General features: G+C 39.5%; 1 protein-coding gene across 3 annotated transcripts in view; it reads right to left on the bottom strand.

Annotated features, from left to right (window-relative positions):
• Nucleotides 1-6,908: 6,908 nt before the first annotated feature.
• Nucleotides 6,909-24,492, bottom strand: part of A1CF (APOBEC1 complementation factor) — a 54,756-nt gene continuing 37,172 nt past the window's right edge. For 2 of the 3 annotated variants that reach the window (XM_087964137.1, XM_087964139.1), the window contains 4 exons: nt 21,640-21,848; nt 20,039-20,175; nt 18,235-18,368; nt 6,909-13,592 (listed from right to left, as the gene is read on the bottom strand). In XM_087964137.1, coding sequence (XP_087820263.1) covers nt 13,444-13,592; nt 18,235-18,368; nt 20,039-20,175; nt 21,640-21,848 — 629 coding nt within the window. In that variant the 3' untranslated portion in view covers nt 6,909-13,443. The remainder of the gene's footprint in view (nt 13,593-18,234; nt 18,369-20,038; nt 20,176-21,639; nt 21,849-24,492) is intronic. The other variant, XM_087964138.1, reaches the window with a different exon arrangement.

The following is a 24,492-nucleotide window of genomic DNA, read 5'->3' as shown; positions in this document are numbered from 1 at the left end:
TTCCCCAGGGTGGGTGCCAGGGGTGGGCTTCAAAAATTTTAGCAACCGGTTCTCTGCCCAGTTACTGGGTGGGCGTGGCCATGGTGAGCATGGCCTAGTCGGCCTCCTGCACTAAGTGGGGGTGCCTTTTAGAAGATTTTTCCTTTTGGGAATATGTTATGCTACCTTCTGCTCAGCAAGAACAGGCTTGGTTAGTACTTCGATAGAGAGTACCAGAAAATCCCAGTGAATGCCAAACCACCACTGTTGGCCTGCATAAACCAATCCATACAATCCATAGGAGTTGAGCGCAGCTCAAAGGAGACTTTTAAAGGCTTTGTTACTTTATTATTACGCAAGCTCTTGTATTCAAGTTTGTTTTAATGTATTTCCCAGAAAGAAAACATAGCACTATAAAAAAAAGAGAGTTAACATTCTAGACTGTCTGGAACCTTGAATGGAAGATTACAGTTAGAAGATGAGGATAAATATTTGGTTGCAGGTCACACTTGCACCTTCTTGAGGTACCATAACTTATTATTAATTTTTTGAGCCAAAGAAGGACCAGAATCAATATGGAACTTTTTCAATGAATGTCTCTTGAGTAGCATGCTAGCAAAGAACTCTTCTTTTAAAGAGCTGCTGCCAGTTAGCATAGCCAGTGAGGGATCTGATAAATCAATGGGCTGATTCCACATAAAAAATTTATTTATCCTATCAAGAGTAGAAATATAATCACAAAACTGGTGGTGCAAGCTTTCGTCTGCTGCCTCTCTATTGTTTAGGACCATTCTTGTCCTCTTTTATTTCTTGTGCCTTTCAGATGGCCCTTTAAATGAGGATATTTTTAAAGCATGTTGAAATAAGACTTAATGAACTTTTCCACAAAGAGGGGCCACGTGCCGAGAAAGTTTTAAGTGGAATTCATGTGTATCAGGTATAAAGACATCTGTCTGCAGCAGAGGTGTCAAACTGGATTTCTTTGAGGTCAGATCAGCCAGATGTCTTTGGGGGCTGGATCAACCTCCGCAGGCCGGCTGGCCAAAATAAGGCATGGAGGGGCGCACACATTCCCCTCGTGCCTCATTTTCATAGGATAAAGCTGAGTTAGATGTATTAACAAAACTACTTAAACTTCAATTTGATGCCTCCTTTCTGAATTATTCGTAGCTGAACTTTCTAAGAATTGAATTGGTGTCTGATTTGGCTTTTCCTTCTTTCCTGGCATACTTTCCCCCCCTCCTTTTTGTATCATGTCACTTTAGGGACCCTGGAGAGGGACTGTTTTCTTCTTGCTTATTAGCAAGCTTTTCTGGGATCTTTTTTTTTAATGAAAAACATAAGCTTACACAAGCTACATATCAGTTTGAGTTTAAAATAAAACATTTAGGATTTGAGCGGTGAGGTTGTCTATTTTGATATTTATTTTTGTACATATCTGGTCCAGCTTTTGGAAGTTTCCTTATTCTGGTGGTCTTCAGATCCCTTTCCATTTATCCAGTCTTCATTGTACAATACTTATAGACCAGAGGTCCCCAAACTTGGCAACTTTAAGACTTGTGGACTTCAACTCCCAAAATTCTCCAGCCAGCTGGCTGGAGAATTCTGGGAGTTGAAGTCCACAAGTCTTAAAGTTGCCAAGTTTGGGGATCCCTGTTATAGACTAACAAAGCTGGACAGTATTAGCCTAATACATTTGTGTTTATTTGTTTAAGCTATCTTAATACATAACTTTTGGGCCCAGTTGGCAAAAGAAAACTCAGGACTTTATTGATTTGGAAAAATGCAGGAAGAGGACTTCATCTTGCAATAAATAGACAACGGCTAAAATGATGATGATGGTGGCGATGAATGCATAGTTTTAGCTAATGTTTAAACTATTACAAATGTTTACTCTTCAAAATGCACCTGCATTTTCTGCATCATATGAGAAGAGCACATCTTGCTTCCCCTGTCCTTACCACTTTCTATAGAGCAGGGCTGTGAAACTTGGTGGACCTGCCCTGAGGCCAGATAGCATCCATGTTCGGGGGGGGGGGGGGGGGGGGGGGGGGGGGGGGGGCGGGGGGCGGGGGGGGGGGGGGGGGGGGGGGGGGGGGGGGGGGGGGGGGGGGGGGGGGGGGGGGGGTTTTTTTTCTCGGGGGGGGGGGGGGGGGGGGGGGGGGGGGGGGGGGGGGGGGGGGGGGGTGGTGGGGGGGTCTGTTTTATAGGGGGGGGGGTTGAACCCGGGTGGGGCCCCCCCCAGTTTAATGAAAGGGAAAAGTCCCGATACATCACATGATGCCACTGTGACGACATAGGTTTGACACCCCTGCTATAGAGGGACCATTGAAAACACCCTGTCGTATTGTATTGCTGTGTGGTTTGGAAATGTTACTGTTTCAGACAGGAAAGCTTTGCAGAGAGTGGTGAGGATGGCAGAAAATATTACTGAAAATTCATGTCCTTCTATCCAGGACATTGCATATAAGTGATGTTTGACCAGGGTCTGCAGTATTGTCAGAGACAGTACATATCCTCTCCTTGACCAGTTTTCTTTCTTACCTTCTGGGAGGAAACTTCGCAATGTCTGAAGCAGGACCACTTGATTCTGTAATAGCTTAGTACCATACAGTATCAATAAGTGCACCATCGTGCCTCCCGTCCCTGTCCTATTGTTCCCATTTATTCGTACCTATTTCCTGTATTCTTACTCATGTTTATACTTATACCTATTATCTTGTAAGGGATTGACAAATCAAATAAATGAATAAATTAAATAAATAAATAAAACCTTGTTAACTCGCAAGACTCTAGGTATTCAAAATGGACTGTGATTAATGTCTCTCTCTCTCTCTCTCTCTCTCTGTGTGTGTTTTCTTTTGAGAGTAGGCATCAGAATTTTATTTTTTTAACATGTGCCAGTGTGTTCACAGAAAAAAGTGACACTAAAGATTATCTTATCTTATTGTTAGTCTATTGTCTGAGCTACACAAAGAAGGTTGGATGGCTGAGTTAGAATGAGTTTTGCGGGGGGGAAAAAAAAACCTTAGAAAACACCACAGTTAGGTTATTTGGTTGTTCATGAAAAGCCAAACAGTATATTAAGAGAGGTTTCTTGTACTTCAGCTTCATAAGAGGTCAGAGCTGGGTAGAATTCTAACACAATTTTCTCATGCTTTGAAGAAGCCTTGATGGTAAGCAGAGGCTGTTAAGATTGTTTTTATATTACAAAGTCTAAAGTGAATCATGCTCCTTGGCATTTAAAGTTGAATACAACATGAAGGGAATGTACAGGTCAAAACCAAGCTAAATGGTAGCCTTTTAAAGAAGGGATTGATTGACCTATTCTCTACAGCACCAGATGGCAAGACAAGAAATAATGGGTAGAAGTTTGTCAGAGATCCAACCTTAAAAGTAAGGAGAAACTTTCTGACAGTGAGAGCAATTCATCAATGGAATCGCTTACCTCCTGAGGTTGTGGACATTTTCAAAAATACCCTGGACAACCATTTGACTGGGATGGTATAAGGCGGGTTGGACTTGAAGACCTCTGAGATCATTTCCATGATTCTATGAAATCCCAATTTGATCCAACTTGCTTTCATGCTAAACTAGGCTTTTCAAAGGTTTGGCAGAAAGTTATCATATATAGGAGGTATGGGCTGCTGCTTACCTAACTATCCCATGCTATTTGTTAAAGGGTTATATTTTAGACCCTTTCCATACTGCTGAATTAACAGTTATCCCATCTTTTTGAAGTGGCAAAAAATTATACCAGAATAAAATGGGCTGTCCTCATTGCCAATCCTTGCTGTCCTTTTGGTCCCACTCACAGTGAAATGGTGCTTCCAGACTATACCCATATAGAATGGGTACTGTATTCAGAAAGCTCAGTGAACAATTCCTCTGTATTTGCTACACTTCATCTTCAACATGTGATCAACTGGCAGATAAAACACCCCCCTCCCTAGCCACAACATTGCCGCAGGAATGAAGCGGGTTTGGATGCAGGAGTCTGCCAACTCTAGTCTCTTTAACACGCATCCGATACATTTTGTCATGGTCCAAGATAAGCAAAGATAAAAAAATAAAAGAATGTAGAGCCATGAGGAGAGGTGAGTCAGAAGTAGCATTTATTTAGAATTTTGTCTCCCTTCCCTTCCCTCCCCTCCCCTCCCTGTCAGGCCCATAGCCTGACACTCCCCTCTCCTTCCTTTCCCTTCCCTTCCCTTCCCTTTTCATATAGAACAGTTGGGATTCATTGTTGGAATGTATTTCTATTCAACAACTACAGCACTATTGAGCCAGCAAATGGCAGTTTGGATCCATGGTATATACTCCATGTGCTCTTTTGTTCTGAGTAGAGTTCTTGTTTCCTGTTACAGTTAAATAGTTGAGCAGTAAAGCACATGGTGACTGTACTTTTTTTGCACTGTGTGGTGCTTTATATAAACAGAATTTCTAACAAGAACAAATGCCAACTTCCAAATTCTTACATGCACTATTCAAGAGGCAGGGAAAGAATTTATCTAATCAATCTACTGTAACTCTAGTCCAGCCTTGCACTGAAATAAAACACAGTACTGCTAGAGGTGTGGTTTAATACCATTGTGCAGTTTTGATACAGCACTATACAGGATTGCTATGTTTTGTTTTCTAGTGAGACCACAGTAGAATACAGCAGACAAGGCTAACTGGGGTTGAAAAGACAATACACTCTTTTCTGATCCCAACTGATACTGGTCACCCAACAGTTTCATGTGGTCATTCAAGAGAAGAGCCATTTGCACAAAGGACTCCATACAGTAATAACTTTCCCATGAAATATTGGACCTACTAAAGTTCTGCTTTAGGAGACCATTTAAACTACTAAAAGGTATTGATACTTGGTTCAAGCAAGTGATGCAAAAAAAATACCACACCTTTTTGTAGTTAAATAATTTTGTGAAGTAGCTCTTGTGTTTCATGTGAAGGCTTTCACTGTTTGGAGTTCTTTGTGCAACAAGCTCTTCTCTTGAAGCACCACATGAAAGCTTAACTGGACTAGAGATCTCCTGGATTTTTATGCACCAGATTGTGGAGTTGTGTAGGCACTATATATTAATACGGTAACCATGTTTTCATCCCTGTGGACTATAAGGCTTAAATGTTACCACTATATGTATTTTTCCATGAGGTTTCCAAGCTAGGGAGATTTGATTGGCTTATAATTCAATTTTAGGTATATCAATCTATGAAATACAAAATCTAGTTTCTTGGTAGGACTGAAGGTTGAAGACCAGGACTAATTCATATGAACTAGGGATGCAAAACTGAATTCAGCCAGAATTGAAATGCTGCCCACTCTGATCAGAAAGAATCATAATCCAGCCTCCAAAGCTTCTCTTTTCCAACTTACGTCAGAAAATGCTATGCATTTTTCCACTGAGAATATGTGGCTATATCTGGACCATTTTTGTCAAGGGTCGCTGCTCTAACCTAAATCAAATGAACAAGAACAGTTTAAAGGCATGTATCAGATAAAACATTTTCTATACAGGCACCCTTTGTTTATGTATTAAGATTCTATTGGAAATTCAAATATTTTAAAATGGCAGCTCTGCTCTAGCAAGTGAGATCTAAATTAATTCTGTATTAAGCCTTCCAAAAAGTATGCTTCCTTTCTCTTTTTTATGTTTATAAAGAAGACATTTTAGTAGCATATGTGTTTTAAAAGCCAAAATGGAATAGACTACTGTAAAATGAATTCAACCTAAGTAGCCAGAATCTCTTTAGCACTAGGTAATAATGGAGAAAGAACAAAGCTTGGTTGTGATCTTTGATCTAAGATGAGTACATTATTAATAAATAAGAATTCCTGTTTTCCTCTGTCAAATGTTGGCTGGCATGGTTTCAAGTGTCAGAAAAGAAATCCTAGTTTATATGCAGATGAACAAATGGTTTCCATGGAAGTAGAAGAGACAACACTAAATGCTAAAGTTTGATGCTACAGATTAAATATGGTGGAGGTTAGAGAGACGAAGGATTTGATTTAAATAAGCCAACACAATAATGTCAGAATATGCAGATCAGAACTTCTTATTCTATAGTTTGTATCCTTTCCAAATCTTGCAGTATGGACCTGTTGAAAATTGCATTAAAACCAGGGTTGGGATTCTACAGGTTCGCACCTATTTGCTAGAACCGCTTGTTAACATTCTAAGCAGTTTGGAGAACTGGTTGTTAGAAGAAATTATTGGCCTAATCCTGTAAGGAAGGCAGGAAGGAAACATTCTGGTGTTGCTTACAGAAACTGCCTCTCCGTTAACCCTTATTACATTCTTGGCAGGACTAGATTTCCTGTCTCTGGAACATCTTTGGGGTTTTTTTCCCCTCCTTTGCTGGTACTTTGCTTGTGTGGACTGACCATTCAAAGTTACAATGGCACTGAAAAAAGTGACTTATGACTATTTTTCACACTTATGACTGTTGCAGCATCCCCACAGTCATGAGAGGCCAGGTGAAGAGATGCATGCCTCGATGTGAGTGATGTTGAGTTGACCACGCCCAGCCAGTCACATGACCACCAAGCCATGCCCACCAACTAAGCCACGCCCACAGGACTGGTTGTTAAAAATTTGAATCCTACCCCTGATTAAAACGTATAAATTAAGAAAACCTGTGAACAAAATATGCACAAACTGGCAAAATGTGTATACAGAAAAAAGATAGGTTATATAATTTTGTGTTCTAAATGCATGGGTTAAAGAAATGGGTGTGTGTGAATGCATGGCTAGATTTAACAAATGTAGACTGGAACACAAAATTTATGAGAATGAAATAATACTTAATATACAAGAAATTGTCATGGACCAGATATAGTTTGATTGATCCATCTATAGGAAGAGCATCAAGGATGATAATACTGAAATATCATTCTAATCACACAGTATAAAAGAGTTTAACACTTCTACATAAGAATGTTTAATCATTTCTTAAAATCCATTTGATAAACAAAAAAGTAATAGACTGTAATTTGACCAGGTTTTTTTTCTTAATTATTTACACTTCAACATGTAAGTTGTGAACTGTTTTTAAAACAACTTGTTATGTCAAATCAAAGTAATTATGTATCGTTTTACAGTGTTATAGTTCTATACAAAGACTGTAATACAAATATGAAAATATAAGTGCTTTTACATGTACACTTTTTAATACTGTTTCTATGTTGTTGGTATCAGCTTTATCTTACTCCATATAAATAATGTGCATGGGGAAACTGATATAGTTCACAGAAGTAAGAAGCAATTTTAATTCAATAAAACTATTTCATGTTTACACATCAGATATGAGAATTCAGTAATCCTTGGAAGCCTTGGTAAGTGTATAATTAGTAAGACTGATTTAAAACAACTTTGACATTGATCCACATTGCATTTTGTCCATACACTGATGTGTTGTAATAGCGGGGGAAAATGTTCTTCAGACCGTTATAAATGCTCCATACCACAAACACATGTGGAGACAAAATGGCAACCTACCATTGATGAATCACCAACCAGGTTAGACAGTTTTGTCAGGCACGAGTCATTATGATCATGACCATTTTGTCATGCTCATAATGTCTCATACCAATATAGGAAAGGTTAAGATCTGAAATACATCACTGGTACTCTTCCTTTTTGGGGATAAAAGGTCTCTAAACCATGGACTGGTTTTTTTTAAAAAAAGAACCCTGTTATCTGAGAGCTACAAAAACCATTGTCATTTGCAAGGGCAGCATTGGCATGACTTGAAAAGTTGACATGTTAAGAACTGATAAGAGAGAGCACTAGCACTTACAATAGTACTTAGACTTATATACCGCTTCACAGTGCTTTATAGTCCTCTTTAAGCAACAGCAATAGCACTTAAACTTATATACAGCTTTCCAGCCCCTCTAAGCGGTTTTACAGAGTCAGCATATTGTCCCCAACAATCTGGGTCCTCATTTTACCCACCTCGGAAGGATGGAAGGCTTGAGTCAATCTTGAGCCTGGTGGAATTTGACTGCCAAATTGCAGGCAGCCGATAGTCAGCAGAAGTGGCCTGCAGTACAGCACTCTAACCACTGCGCCACCAAGGCTCTTAAGCGGTTTACAGAGTCAGCATATTGTCCCCAACAATCTGAATCCTCATTTTCCCGATCTTGGAAGAATGGAAGGCTGAGTCAGCTTTGAGCCAGTGTGGACTAAACTCCTGGCAGTCAGCAGAATTAGCCTGCAGCACTGCATTCTCACCACTGCACCATCATAGCTCAAGGTTGCCTTGAGAGCAAGATTAAAGCAAAATAAAATATGCAGTTGAAGCCATTCAGCATATTGGTGTCATATTGAACATTTGTCCCTCTGTTGTCTATTGTGCAAATTTAAAATCACAGATTTTTCCACATTGGAACCAGGAACCAGAAAAGGAATGTTAAATCATTAAATTTAATCAATGCAACTAAGCATAGTCATGCACATTGAGTGAGCATATTTTTAAAGCATGAACAAGGAACCAGTAAGCCGTAATTTTTGCAGCACTGGGATAACACTGATAATACAACCAATGGCAGTCATATATTTGAGGCCAATTTCTGCTTGCACCAAGAATACGTATTGAGAGAGAGATATCACATCACTTGCAAGAACTTCACCATTGCTTACATTTTGGTTCTAAAATATATCTTTATACTTTATGCGAGGGGTTGCCAACCTTTTGGACCTCAGGGACCACCAAACTCATAATTTTAAATCCCGTGGACCAGATACCCTGGGAAAATCCCTAAAAAGAGTCTGCAGGAAAATTTCCCCAAATTACCGTCTCCAGCTCCGTTTTCAGGGGGAAAGAGAGAGAGAGAGACTTTTGGCTTCATGCAAGGAAAGCAGCAGAAGCAGCAGAAGTCTTTCTTTCTCTCCCCCAAACTGTGCCAGAAATGAGTCTTTGCGAGACTTGTCATGCCGGCGCAGCCTCTTGGAGCAGGAGGCCTTGCATGTCCCAAAGATTCATTTCTGGTGGAGTTTGGGGGAGAGAAAAAAAGACTTTTGCTGCTTTCCTTGTGCGCAGCCAAAAGCAGAAGAAGAAAGAAGCGGAAAGAAGCAGCCCGGTGGCCAGGCGAGGCGGGTGGGGCGAGTGGGGCAAGTTCCCCCCTCCACTCTTTCCTCCCTCCCCTCACTACCTCATGCTGTGCTCAATGCAAGCCTTGTGTTCCTGTGGGCCATGTGGATGGCGCAGCCTTGTGTTCCCATGCAGCCTATATTAATTGCTTTGGGGGTGACATTTCTCTGAGGACCACCAAAATTTTCTCATGGACCATCAGTGGTCCCCGGCCCACTGGTTAACGACCACTGCTCTACACTGCACAACATTCCCTTTATTCCATTACAAATGAAAGGCTTACTTCTAAATGCAATATTTATTGGGTTATTTACTGTATTTAGGAATTGCTGAAGACCTGTCATTTATCTTTCCCTCCCTTTTGTTTATATTGAGCTCTTGTATGCAATATCTAAAGGTTACCTGTGCATACATTTTAAAAAAGTCAATTGCAGATATAATGTCAAGCTGAGAAGGGATCCAGATAAGCCAGCCTGGAAAATTTGGGTTTTATAATCAGAAGATATCTGGACAAGAGCAGATTGAAGATTGTAGCAGATGAGTGCCGGTAGTCCTTGACTTACAACAATTTGTTTAGTGACCATTCAAAAAAAGTGAAAAAAGTGACTTATTACCATTTTTCCACACTTAGGACCATTGCAGCATCCCCATTGGTCACATGATCAAAATTCAGATGCTTGGCAATTGGCTCATATTTATGACGGTTGTATTGTCCTGGGGTCATATGATCAGCTGTTGCAAACTTCTCATGAGCAAAGTTAATGAGGAAGCCAGATTCACTTAACAACTGGGTTACTAACTTAATAACTGCAATGATTCACATAGCAACTGTTGCAAGAAAGGTCGTAAAATGGGGCAAAACTCACTTAACAAATGTTTCACTTAACTCAAGGTCATAACTCAAGGACTGCCTGTGTAGCAAAGAAGCATGCTAGATGAATGGAACTTCTTTTTCCCACATCAGTCTAGTATGTCCTAGCATGACTCATGTTTTATTGGCCATTCCTCCACTGATTCATAAGCTTATTTGTGAAATTTATACTAGAAAAATTTCTATAATGGGCTTCATATTCCTGTGGGAATAAATTCAAATAACTGAAGTCTTCCAAGACTTGATTTGCTCAGTATGATCAGTATATCTAACAGATTCTCTGTAGTTAGGAAATGGGGCATTTTAAAATTGTCCCATGTTGTGGCTAAGACAATGTCTTTTTAATTGCAAAATGATTTTGTTTTGTGGCCTTAACAGTTGCAAGCCATCAAAATACACTGCAGGCAGCAGTCCTTATTTTCTTTGGAGTGTGACAGAAGCTCCTCCTGATTAAAATGTACTCTGACACAGTTAGATGTAGGGAATCCTGCCATCTCTTGAATAAAGCGCTCGTAGAGATGTAGGAACAGGAAAGTTTGTGCTTTTCAATTCCTGGCCATAACCAGGTAGTGACACCTCCGAGAATCACAGTCTATAAATGCAGACAATACGAAATCAAATGAGCTAGCACAGCATACTGTGCTTTTCATGCCATTCGTTCTCTACTAGTATGCTTCTGGCTCAGAAACTGGATGTATTTGAAAGCCAGTTAAATTCTCAGTTCTTGTGTTCTTCTACTGAAGGACAATAAAAGCTCTTTTGAACCCTATTGGCTAGAATGACAGTATTTTACAATAAAGAGACAACAGGAACCTGAAGACCAGATCTCATTACAAGATGCTGACTGGGGTGTTATGTCTTGGTAGTGGTGTGCTAGTAATGAAATGGTCATTATAATATTGTGATATGCCCATCCTTATCTATTTGCATGAGATGTTGCAAAGCAATTATGAAATGTGTTGCAATGTCATGATACACATTTCATCCTTTTGGCATCGTCACACTTAGAACAGGCACCTGCGATGGTTCGTCACCCACATTAAATGAATATTCACAATAGCTAGTTATCTCGTGGTCCATTTTAATTAAAGCTATTGTCCAATAGTAAACAGCCTAAACCAGAGGTGTTCAACCTTGGCAACTTTAAGACCCGTCGACTTCAATTCCCAGAGTTCCTCAGCCAGCCATGCTGGTTGGAGAATTCTGGGAGTTGAAGTCCACAAGTCTTAAAGTTGTTAAAGTTGGATATCCCTAGCCTAAACTAAAAAACTGTATCAGTAGTTGTTAATGTTGACCTTTGATTTGAGAAGGTCAAGATACAAGTTCAGATTCCCCAATCAGCTTGATAATAGTTGTAACCCACACATCTGGAAGGGAGAGAGATACTCTTCAAACTCAATCATAAAGAAGAATCATTTACAAGAAGAGAAACTGAAATGAGCCAAGAACTTGGGAATATGTGCCAAACAAGCAATAAAGAGGATTGCTGGAGCTTTGATTAGAAAAATCACTTTGACATAGCAGAGTTGCTAAGAACCCATCAAGTTCTATTCTCATATGATTCGCAATAACATCAGAAAGGGATAAACTTTTATAATCTGCAACTTTTCATGAATATATTTTATGAACAAAGAAAAAAGAGCCAAATTAGGTATTAAATTTGGAAAAGTGTTGGTTGTATGTATGAATCATGTTTGTTATAATTCACATCAAAATTCAACCTTAATTTCATATGTATTGGTATTTTTTCAGATCTGCTTTGGTTTTCTCTGAGGAATACAGAAATTTTTACTTTCCTTGAAATCCATATGCAAATAAACTACCGGTAGCTAAATGAGATTGAAAATAGAACTATTTTATATCAGATATGCAGTTTAGTTGATGAAATATTTTCATCTGGTTTTACTATAATATTAAAATGAAACACATACTCCAAAATTGAACCAAAAGATAATTTGTAATGGCAATCTAAATGGAAATTTGATATAATTCCTTTCTAGTAACTATAACTGACTACTTGGGATTTGCTTTGGAATAAAAATGTACTTGTGTCACCTCCTTAGAAATTTCAAACTATGATTCCAAAATATTTTTTTGGTTTAGTCCAAAATATAATTATGAATACTTAGAATTAATTTGTCTTCAGTTCTGTTGTCATAGTGTAAGCTCAGATATTTTTTTGTTTTAAGATAATGGCAGAAACATTATTTTTAGATTTTAAAAAAATAGTTTCAAAACTCAGACAGAAAACTATACTTTGTAATGGCTGAATTTACCACTACAACCGTTTTTTAGATATGTCTACTTAGAAATAGGTCCAACTGAATTCACCCCAGCTTATTTTTAGGTGAGAACTTATAATTTGCTAATCAAGAGTGGTACCAACCCAACTCAAAGTTAATTGCACTTAAAAACCCTAATTTCAATGCATTGATATTGAGCATGCCTTTTTGAATTAAATAGGATGAATATCTGCGAAGATATGTATAGGACTGTACTCTTTGTTATTGGTTGTGACAAATGCAGATGGCTACAAGCACAGTTTTATCAACAGAAGTTAGATTAACTGCTAAGAGTCAAACTTCAAGTGACCTTAACTATGTTTTTGCACATAATATATTTCTTTAAAAAGGCAAATTATAGAAGAGGGCTAATTGCAGTACATGGATAAAGGAAATTGAATTCATTTTTTGCAAGGGGTGCTCTTTTAGTAAAAATGTACTACTCTTTTACCAGTACATATGCACGTGCATTATACTGAATGAGAAATAAGAGAAAAATGGTTCTAGGAGAGGAAAATGGAAAGAAACAATTAAAGAAGTGCCTGAAAGTGTGTTTGTGTGTTTGTGTGTCCCTATCTTCACTATATGGGACATCTTGCCCAAGACCAACCTAACACTGGCAGTAAATGCATTCATATATTTTCTACCATGTTCTCCTAGAGTTGTGGCAATCCGGCTATTCCGATTTTGTAGCCGTACAAAATGTTTTAGGACAAGAAAAGCAGAAATGTAATAGCTTCATCACTTCAAAGATCTTTCCACTCCTAAAAGTGTAAAGACCTTTGAAGTTATGAAGCTATTACAAGCTATTACTTTCAATAATACTACTCAAAGTATTATTGAAAGTGGTAATTGTTGAAAATTGCCATCAAGGATACATATAAATGCACACAGAGAGACAGACATGCCCTCTGAAAAAGTTTTCTTTCCTTTCTAGTTATGATAATTTCCCCCCACTTTTTAAAAAAGTACAACATTGTCAATCACTGTTTACCTTGCTAAACTAAAGCAAAGAATTCTTGCCATATCGAATTATGCCTTACCATTAATTGAGAATAATTAAGGGTGACTTATAATTAACCTGGAATAGCTCCTATTCCAGTCACAGCTTAAGAAATAAAAAAAGAGATATTTAAATAAAGCTGGAGGTATGTACCATAAGCACGTACATGTAAATATATATTTAAATATATAGATATTATATATATATATTTAAAAGGCTCCATAACCATCATTACGAGTAGCTACCGCAAAGGCTGGATAAGCTTCATAAGCTGTGTAGGTTCCCAAATCGTGTCCTAGATTCACTGCTTGCTTTAGCTGGGTAGCTGCGACAGTGGCAGCTGTGTTAGCAATATATCCTGGAGAAAAATTCAGAAAGAAAACTATTTTTACCAGAACGGAGGAGATTGACACAATCCTTTATGCATAATTTTAGTCTACAATAATATTCACACCAAAACATTGTTTCCTAAGTGTGCTTTTAAAACAGAACGCATGGATTTGGCCCTTCTTGGCTAATCAGTAAAGGAAGTAAATCATTACAATATCAGACTGGGATGCAAACATTCAGATGCCCACTAGTTGGCAGCAAAGATCTTTTTCTGGCCATCTAGTGGTCATCTGGATTTTTCTAGCCTAGTTTGTCAGTCCTATCTACAACTCCTACGTTATCTACAGCAATGTGCAATATTGACTGGTGTTTGCTGACTAGTGATCATCTGCAGTGATTGATACACACAGAACTGTTATGCCTTTTCTTCAACAAGTTCCAGCATTTTTAATAAGCAATGCCAATATCATCCAATGCTATATATGTACAGATAGCCCACACTTACTGACTGCCTCATATAGCAACTGAAATGGCATAGGGCAGGGGTGTGAAACTCAAGGCCCACAGGCTGGATCTGGCCTGTGGGGCTACCCTGGAAACAGCAAAGGACCAGCCCACAGTGCCTCTGACACCGAAAATGGAGCTTGGGATGGCCGCGTGCGACCCTCATGAGCTCCATTTTTGCTGGCAAAGGGTTGCAAGAGGTTTATCGCAGCCAAAAATGGAGCTTGGGAAGGCCATGTGCAGCCCTTGTGAGCTCCATTTTCTCTGGCAGAGGGTTGTAGAAGTCATTGCAGCTGAAAACGGAGATCGGGAGCCCATTTTCGCTGGCAGAATGCTCGGGCCACCACAGGCACCCCCGACATGAATGACATTAAGCTGGCCATGCCCCCCCCCGGTGCCTTCAAGGTCAAACACAATCCTGATGCAGCCCTCAATGAAATCATGTTTGACATCCCTGGCATAGGATTTCCTGCTAGTTCTGGGCATTGGACTAGAACAGGGGTGTCCAACCTTGGCAACTTTAAGACTTGTGGACTTCAACTCCCAGAATTCCTCAGCTTTGTTGGCTGAGGAATTCTGGGAGTTGAAGTCCACAAGTCTTAAAGTTGCCAAGGTTGGAGACCCCTGGACTAGAAGACTTCTAAGATCTTTCCAACTCTGTTTTTCCGTTATTCTGTTACATGTCTTTCCCTTCTACAAATATCTTTTATTTTTGCCTAGACTCTCTCCTATTCAAGGGCAGCTGGAGAGAGTGAGGTAGTTCATAATGATGCATTTTATATCGGCTTTGATGAGCCTAACGGATACCATTTTTATTGGACTATAAGGTTCACCTGGATTGAAAGGATAAAATGTTTCAAAGCTTTCCAACTAAATGAACAATGACAGTGGAAGGTCATTGTAATTAAGCAGTAAATGGTGCTGAGTTCAATAAAACATCAGTGTATCTTACATAATGCGGAAGCTCGAATAAGCCTAGACAAATTGATTTTTCTTTGTGGCAGGAAACGGGATGGATTTTAAATTTTTTAAAAAGCCCTGATGCTTCTGAATGATTCCTTGCAGGTATTAATCAAAAGAACTGACTGGTATGTATACTGTGTTTCCAGTAATGTAAAAAAGAAAGAGAGAGAGAGAGAGAGAGAGAGAGAGAGAGAGAGAGAGAGAGATTTAATGTGAAAGATATACTGTATATAAGTAAAATCCAGAAAGTTTTGGTTCTTATTAAAGGTAAAGGTTCCTCTCGCACATATGTGCTAGTCGTTTCTGGCTCTAGGGGGCAGTGCTCATCTCCATTACAAAACTGAAGAGCTAACGCTGTCCGAAGACGTCTCCATGGTCATGTGGCCAGCATGACTAAATGCCAAAGGCACACAGAACGCTGTTACCTTCCCACCAAAGTGGCCCTTATTTTTCTACTTGCATTTTTAACATGCTTTTGAACTGCTAGGTTGGCAGAAGCTGGGACAAGTAACGGGAGCTCACTCCATTATGCAATGCTAGGGATTCGAACCATCAAACTGCCGACCTTTCTGATCAGCAAGCTCAGCGTCTTGGCCACTAAGCCACTGCGTCCCTTTTTTGGTTCTCATTAAGTGCACGTATGTATTAAATAGTATAAATAGGTACAAAATAAATAATAATGAATTTAGCAATTGGCTTTCTACATTACCTTGTATTCTTTATCATAGTCAACATAACTGCAAGGTAACTTTAACTGTACAATAATTTTCTCTGCATGCCTCTTCCCCATCAAATCGTTCCAGGCCTTTTAGAAAGTAACATAAAGGACCAGATCCCAACATCTGGGAGGGTTTAAAAAATAATGATGGCAGCCTTGACTCTTTGATGAAAGCTGTCATCTTGGCTTTCCACCTTCCCTGCCTCCCCATACTACTGCTCAATAACCATCTGAGGATTACAGGTAGTCCCCGACTTACAAAAGTTCATTTAGTGACTGTTTGAAGTTACAACGGCACTGAAAAAAAGTGATTTACGACCATTTTTCACACTTGCAACTTTTGCAGTACTCCCATAGTCATGCAACCAAAATTCAGATGCTTGGCAACTGACTCATATTCATGACCGTTGCAGTGTCCTGGAGTCACACAATCCCCTTTTACCACCTTCTGACTAGCAAAGTCAACGGGAAAGCCAAATTCACTTCACAACCATATCACTAACTTTAACAACTGCAGGGATTCACTTAACAGCTGTGGCAAGGAAAGTTGTAAAATGGAGCAAAACTCACTGAACAACTGTCTTGCTTAGCCACAGAAATGTTGGGCTCAATTGTGATTGTAAGTCGAGAACTACCTGTAGTTATATATTAGCATTAGAACCAGTTCTGGAGAACCGGTAGCGGAAATTTTGAGCAGTTCGGAGAACTGGCAAATGCCGCCTCTGACTGGCCCCGCCCCCATCTATTCTCTGCCTCCTGAGTCCCAGCTGATTGGCTGGGCCTTCTTTTGTTGCCCTGCACACAGGCGTGGGATTCAACCAGTGTTACTACCGGTTCAGTGACTACGTTTTGCTACGCACGTGTGTAAAAAAAAAACATCACCTGTGCCACCCGGACAGGTGAAAAGCACTGCGTGTGGGTTGAAAAGCCTCTTTTTTTCCTGCTTTTTCAACCTCAGCTGTGCCGCGCAAAGCAGCTGAGGTTGAAAAAGCAGAAAATAAAGGACAGGTAAGAGCCTGGGCGGGCGGATGGACCAAACAGCAGCAGACACTGAACTGGTTCGGTGTCTGCTGATCTTCAGAGCTACTGGTTCTTTAGAACCGGGCAGAACCGGTAGCATCCCACCCCTGCCTGCACAGGGGAACAGAGCTGGAAAGCAGGTTAGTGGAATGGAGATTTTACAGTATCCTTCCCCTGCCACACCCACCAAGCCACACCCACCAAGCCAGACTACAACCACCAAGCCACGCCCACAGAACCTATAGTAAATGTTTTTGACTCCCACTACTGATTAGAACTATCATTTTGCCCTGATTAATGTATGTATGTATCTTTGTATGTCTATGGCTGTAGGGCAGGAGTCCTCAATCCCTGGTCCATGGACTAACACCGGTCTGTGGCATGTCAGCAACTGAGCCACACAAACAAGTGAAGCCCCATCCATGGAATGCAGGCAGCATACAGTGCCATGCCCCCTCCAGTCCGCAGAAAAAAACTTTCTCCATGAAGCCAGTCCCTGGTGCCCAAAAGGTTGGAGGCCACTGCTGTAGGGGACTGCTGGGTATTTCATATTTTGAAATAAGATTCCTCCCTCCTCCAAGTCCTAGCTAGCTTTCCAGTAATTGTTCAAAATTGGAAATGACTCAAAGCTTTGCGTTTATCCATGTTCCTCTGTTATATTTCTCAGGCTTCATTGAAATCACCGAAGCAGGGTAAGGAATTCACTCTGAAAAAAATAATACCCCAACACTGAAACCCGTTGTTTGCATATCAGCACTCATTCTTATTTGTGATGTGTAATGGTGACTTGCAAAACTGGAGAATGAGTCAATCGATTCAACCCCCCACCCACCAAAAAAACACTCCCACACTTTGTAGGTGTTATTGCCACTGGTTGCCAAAATGTAAAGAAAAAAAATTATGTGTAATAGCAAAAAGGCCATTTACTGGAATAAACCAAAACTGTTAATTCAAGCTCTGTATTTCAGAGAAGTTGTATACATTTCCCCCATCAAGACTTATTTTGATTATGTGCAGTTACTTCTATTTGTAGCTAAGTACGCAGCAGTGTGGCTAAGCTGTTAATTGGCAAAAGAAACATTTTTTAAAAAACACTGAACTATCGTAATGAGAAGCAGCTAAAGATTTGCAAAGGTGCAAAAATTCAATGTGACTGTGATTTTGCTACCTTTAAATACGTATTCTGACTGCAAACTTGTACCCATTCTTCTAAAAGCAAATTCCTTTGAATTTTCTGATGAATAAACAATTTATAGGATCACATTTAGTTATCCTGAAGGGGAAATGTTTGGATTGTTACATGTCACAAAAAGAAACTTTAGCATCAATTCCTTTCTTCATGCCCCACCATGCTGTAATATTCAGGAGTCACCAGAGTTTCAGTGGATTTTATGCAGAGGCTTTTTTGCTAAACTGTGTTAGTTTCATTTAAGTTAGTCCGATGCATAATACAACCATTACATACCAGGAAATGGTACATTAGTGGCAGAGTTTTCTGCTCCTTCAGTGGAAATCCCCAGTGTCTGAAGAGTATGTTCTGCTGCATATGTTTTAGCTTCATCTACATATGCACTTAGCTTTGGTGGTGTGAAGGGATGCCTGTAAAATAATTTAATAGTTCAGTATAATCCTATATTAATCAACTGTACCAGCAAAAGAAGTGATAGAGATATCAATTTGTAAATTATTTCATCATGAAATGTAAATGTAATCTATATATATATAAAAGCGAAATACCACTCACGCATCATCACAAAATCTCCAGAACTGTAAAGCCTACAAACTTGAAATTTGGCACGTATATTCCTCTTGGCTTCTAGATACTCACTAAGAAAGGATTTTTTGAAATGACCATCAGAGCATTAGTATTTCCTATATTATTATTAACACGCTCTGATGCTAAGGAGTTCTACTTCCCCTCCCCACCTGAAAAGAAATCTATTCAAAATGCAAAACACAAACAGAGGAGAGCAGTTTCAGTTTTAGTTTCACAGCAGCAACCAGCTTTAGTACAGAACAGTTCAGTGAAGCCACGCCCAGGCTCCTTGCTGTCTCCTTCTTGCTCACACAGCAAATATTGTTTCAGTTTCCAAACAGCACTGAGCTCTCTCACACACTGACAGGATGCAAACCAGATAAATACCGATGGATGCTCCCCCTCCTTTATTTTCCTCCCCCAAAACTAAGCCCACTCACATAATTTCGTAGTAATTTCGAAGCAAGGGTATAGAGCTAGTTTAATATAATCCTATATTAATCAATCGTACCAGCAAAAGAAGTGATACAGATATCAACTTGTAAATTATTTCACCATAAAATGTAAATGTAATCTTGTATATTTTTATGTACACTTTTGGAATGTCACTAAGGAAAGGAAGATTGGATTTTGAGTCAACACTGGCACTTCTAGTAAGTGTTTCTCTTCTCAGTGTTTGCTGCTTTCAAAGCCTTTTAGTTGTGGCTTTTTGTTAATCCTTAATTTCACCAGAGAAAAGAGTTAGTGGGAATGGGATAGTATGTCAGAGCTTATTTTTCATCCTCTGTGGCTTCTGCATCTGCTTGTAGAGTTCATCGTATGGTATTTTAATCATAAAAGTAGCATTTAGTGGGATTAGGAATTGCACTGAACAGTAAAATTAGATACAATATAAGATTATGTGCCAGAATCCCAACAATGATGAGAAAACTTTCCCATTCAGACAGGAGTCTTAGACTAAGCCATTATTTCTAAATCAATAGCCTTGGAGAATCCATATGCCTCACTTTATCTGGCTACAAGGCACAGATATCAAACTGTTAAGAATTAATTTAGCATGGTAGGATTCTTGGCTCATTGAGAAGCCATCTGGCTGTGTAGGTTTTAGATTTTATGAAGAACATATGGACCTCCAGATATTGGTGAGATGTAGGACCCAGAATCGTTCATCTTTGGCCATGCTGGTTGGGCTATTAAAAGGCACACCCTCTCTGGTTTATGTTTAAATGTCATTTATATTCTCATCCAAGACTATATGTATGTTTGTACACATACAGACAATATTGTAGATGCATGTATGTGCCTTGACGTGCCAAAATTCATTTTTATTTATTTTGAAACCTAAACATCTTAAATCTTTGGGGTTTTTTTTTTCATGGAATTTCAATATAGAGGATGCTGTAGCTGCTCTCCCACATCCTTCTAATTCTTCTGCAATTTCAAATTATCCAGATATTGTAATGGCTTACTTAGAAAGGCCCCTCAACCCCAGTGAAGCCCCGTGGCTACTTACATTGTAGGATTTTGAGTGACAAGGGCAGGTATAGTGATTTTATATAAGAAGAGTTGTCTTTGGTTCTGTCCAACGGCAGAATAAAGTTGATAAACAGGTTGTCCCCAGTTATTCTTCTGGCAGATTTCTTCTAATATCTATAATGATAAAATGAATCTAATGATATTTCCATACATGTATAATCATCACTTACAGAGTGACAGCATGCAAATCACAGAAGTACTGAGCCATAGACATGCCAGGCAGGAGATAATGGTAAAGGTAAAGATTTTCCCTGTCCAGTTTCATCCAACTCTAAGGAATGGTGCTGATCTCCATTTCTTAGCTGAGGGAGCCAGCATTGTCCAAGGACCTTACCATGATCCATGTGGCCAGCATGACTATATGTTGAGATGCAAGCTACTCTTCTTCCATCTCATCCATACATTGATTCATACATTGCTTTCCAGCTCTAATAAATTCTGATTCCTCCATATATTTGCTTGGAAATTCAAGCCTCAACCTACTTCTCTTGTATTGATTATTCTCTTCTGTATTCCGTGTACTTTCATTTAGCTCCCATTCATTTGGGACCTCATTTTGTTTTATCACATATGTTTCCTAAGATCCTATTCCCATCTCATTTCTCCTGATACACTCAAGATTCACTTCCATATAACAAAGGGGGTAGAAGCATACTTTTATTCCTAGCTGTATAAGCATTCCTTACATACAGAAGGCTACATACTATCTGCAGCCTATCAATCCTCCATCCATTTTCTCATCTTTAATAAAATATTCTATCAAGATGCACAACTTTGCCTATTTTATTTAATATATCATATTTATATAGTTGCCCATCTCATAGTAAAGTGACTGTAGGTGGCTTACAATAAACACATTTTAAAAATACAATTAAAACACATCATTTGCGTTAAAGACACTTGCTTAATCTTAAGAGCTAGACTGTTGCGGTTAAGATGCTGGATTGGGGGAGAAAGACTCCAGTTCCAATGTTTCCATAAGGCATGGAAACCAACAGGATGACCTAGGCCAATCACTCTGTTTCAACATTAAACTGGGAAATCAGAAAGCAATTTGGAAAAAGGCAACTCAGTAGCAAAGCCACCATTGCAATCTTGGCAAGAAAAGTGCATGGACTGTTCCATAAATTCACTTGGATTCAAAATCGATTCAATGAACAAAATGAAACAAAAACCTTATAAACATTTGCTCCATTTTCTCTGCCAAGCACAAATACCTTGACTTTTGGTAAAGAGTTTTCAGATCTGTACAAACTATAATTTCCTGCAAGTTATTTGGGTTCTCAGCTAACGACATGGCATTGTGTGTACAGAAAACGATGCGTTTTCACAGATGACTTCCTATAATACGACAGTAAATCCAGCATAATCTCATTGTGCCACCAGTTCATGAAAGGAGCTGTGAAAAGATATTACTACTGTAGGAATGCTGTTTCATGTCAAAACTGTGTGGAGTGAAACCAAACAGAATAAACAACAACAACAACAACAAATGTCTAGTCTGCAAAGATTTATTATAGAAACAGGGAAGGCAGTAATCAAGAGCTGAAATGTTTCCTTTAGATCTGTTTTACCCACCTGTGGAGCAAGTTTAATTCCTTGTGGCTTTAAACTGACGTGGTTAATTGGCGTAAGCTCCATTCCAGGCAAAAGATCGTAGAGTTTGTCCTCCCCTCTTTTTTCTCCTTTAAGCTGGTATCCGCGACCCAGGGCAGGGTTAGCCAAGTAGCCTCGACCTCCTACTCCTCTAATTCCAGCAGCCCCTACAGGTACATTCATGTAAATTTCTAGGAATGTAAGAAGGCATTGAACTGAATCAAATCACAGGAAAAGCTTCCTGATTCTTACAGTATGGGAAGGCTTGATTGCACACACAGGCTTAAAGTGGAGTTTTGATGTGAGAATGAAAAGTGGGTCACCAGGGGTGGGATTCAAATTTGGTAACAACCGGTTCTGTAGACATGGGTGTGGCTAGGTGGGCGTGGCCATGTGACTGAGTGGGAGTGGCTTCTTTTTTTGCAGCAACGCCCCTCATGTTTTTTTGCCTCCTGGGTCTCAGGGAAGCCTCCTGGGGGGCATTTTTGCTCCCAGAAGTCTTCCCTGGGGCCCAGGAAGGCAAAAAAAAAAATGGAGCGTGGGGGGAGCAGCACCCCCCTGCCCCTTTTTGCCTCCTGGGCCTCAGGGAAGCCTCCTGGGTGAAGCAGTAAGACAGCAAGGGGCATCCCAACACAGCTGATCATTGGAACAGCTGATTGTTGGAAGGGGGGAAATACCTTAAGGAGCGACTGGGTGGGGGAGGATGCAGTCAGTGATGTCATTTAGGACTGACTGGGCAGGGAGGGGAGGGACGGGTGGAGAAGGGCGGGGCCAGCCAGGGGCACAATTTGCCGGTTCTCTGAACTGCGCAGAATCATAACAACCGGTTCTATAGTACTGGTCTGAACCGTTAGAATCCCACCCCTATGGGTCACCTTTTACTGAGTCTCAAAGAGGTAAGGGGAAGAACCAAATATCTGCAACATTAGCTAGTAGATCTATAAACTATTTAGACCAGTGTCAATGGAGATTCTCAGTCATCCAGGTCATGGTTGTCCCAAAGGTGCTTTTTTGAAGAGGCAACTGGACTTTCTTTGTTTTTTTTGAGGACATTTCACTTCTCATCCAAGAAGCTTCTTCAGCTCTGTAGACCAGTGTTTCTCTATCATGCCAACTTTAACATGTGTGGACTTCAAGTCCCAGAATTCTCCAAGGGAATTATGAGAGTTGAAATCCATCCATCTTAAAGTTGACACAATTGAGATACAATCTGATGCATACTTCAAGAGAGCAAAATTCTGCAGAACACAGCAGAGTTTTAGTTCCAAACAAATAGGTATTACATTAGTTTCTTCATCTACTACAACACTGAGAGTTTCAACTCCTGACATTAACATTTCTTTAGCTATGTTAATAGAATATACTTCCTTGGGAAGCAGTAGCAGTACCCAAGGCACAACCTCTGTTTATTGCCTTTGAAATGAAGAGTGATAATTCTCAGCTATGTGCACAGCTACAAATAAGATTTTATTGTGATCTGGGAGGTATCCTGTGAGCTTCTAATTATTTTTAGTATTTGTAAGTTCACCTCACAGATATTGGGTTTTCTAGGTTTCTACTTAAACATCTCTCTCTCTCTCTCTCTCTCTCTCTCTCACACACACACACACACACACACACAAAACACTGAACGTGGGAATTGCAATCTGCTGCAAGGATCAATCAAAATATTATTTTATACATTGTACATTTTCTACACTGCATTCTAATTATGTCATTATTCATGTAACACGGGCCTTCCCAGTTTCCATTTCATTAAATGCCTCAAGACTCACTGACTGAATATCTTGCACAAAATCACTTTCTTATCTCCTTTTTTCTCTGCAGTTATTATTTTCAATTCTAATTCAATTTTTGATGCCAATTCTAAGAGGATTATCATTTATAGGTAAAGAGTAGGGGCTCCAAAGCCACAATTACTATACAGACTGAATTTTTTTTAGAGGTTTAAGATTAAGCTTTTCAGTTTTAGTGTGTAATTTTGACACGATATAACTCATCCCAATCACACATTGGAATTAGCTCATTTCTCTAAACATTTAGGATGGTTCACACATGCAAGTAAGTATATCACTTTTGATATTTCCTTGCTGAATTTATTAGTTTGCAGAAAGAGACGTGTCTGCTGAAAACTACCACATTTAATGCTGCACTTGTGAAACCAACTATAGGCATAGTTGGTTTCAAACTATGGGCATTTTTTTAGTTCCTCAAGGTTTCCTTCAAAGGCAAATCAGTAGTTCAAAACTACTGAACTATAAAACTACTGAGCTACTGAGAATCTCTAGTTCAAAACTGAACAGTCTGTTCCATTCCTTTATTTAAACAAAGCTTCATGCTCTATCAAATGTCCCAAATCTAAGAAGGAGCCCTGGAGGGGCAGTGGTTAAAATGCAGTATTGCAGGCAAACTCTGCCCACAACCTGAAGTTCAATCCTGATGTGGCTCAAGGTTGATTCACTCTTCTATTCCTCTGAGGTCAGCAAAATGGGGATTCAGAGTGCTGGGGTCAATATGCAAATAATGCTTCAACATTATTTCCAGAGAGTAATGAAAAGGGCCTAAATGCTCTTGCTCAATACTGCTTGCTTGTAGAGTTGCAAAAGAATTCTGTTATGAATTCTTCATGGACCAGATTTTCATTCAATATCTCTGCAAACAAGTTAACTTATACTCTGAATGTTGACTGAAATAAGCTTTTTAAATTAAATTTCAACCACACATTTTAGCCTTCTCTCTATAATTTGTGCCATTGTGCCTTTCAAATATACTGAACTACAACCTTTTATAACAGCCATTTGACATTGGCATATTGACTAGAAATTTGGGAGCTAT

This window comes from Notechis scutatus, chromosome 4, assembly GCF_049901735.1.
Source record: "Notechis scutatus isolate UNSWTSFEM ecotype Mainland chromosome 4, rNotScu1.2, whole genome shotgun sequence".
Lineage (NCBI taxonomy): Eukaryota > Metazoa > Chordata > Lepidosauria > Squamata > Elapidae > Notechis > Notechis scutatus.
The sequence above is the reverse complement of the archived record's forward strand: the minus strand, read 5'-3'. Positions and strand labels throughout refer to the sequence as shown.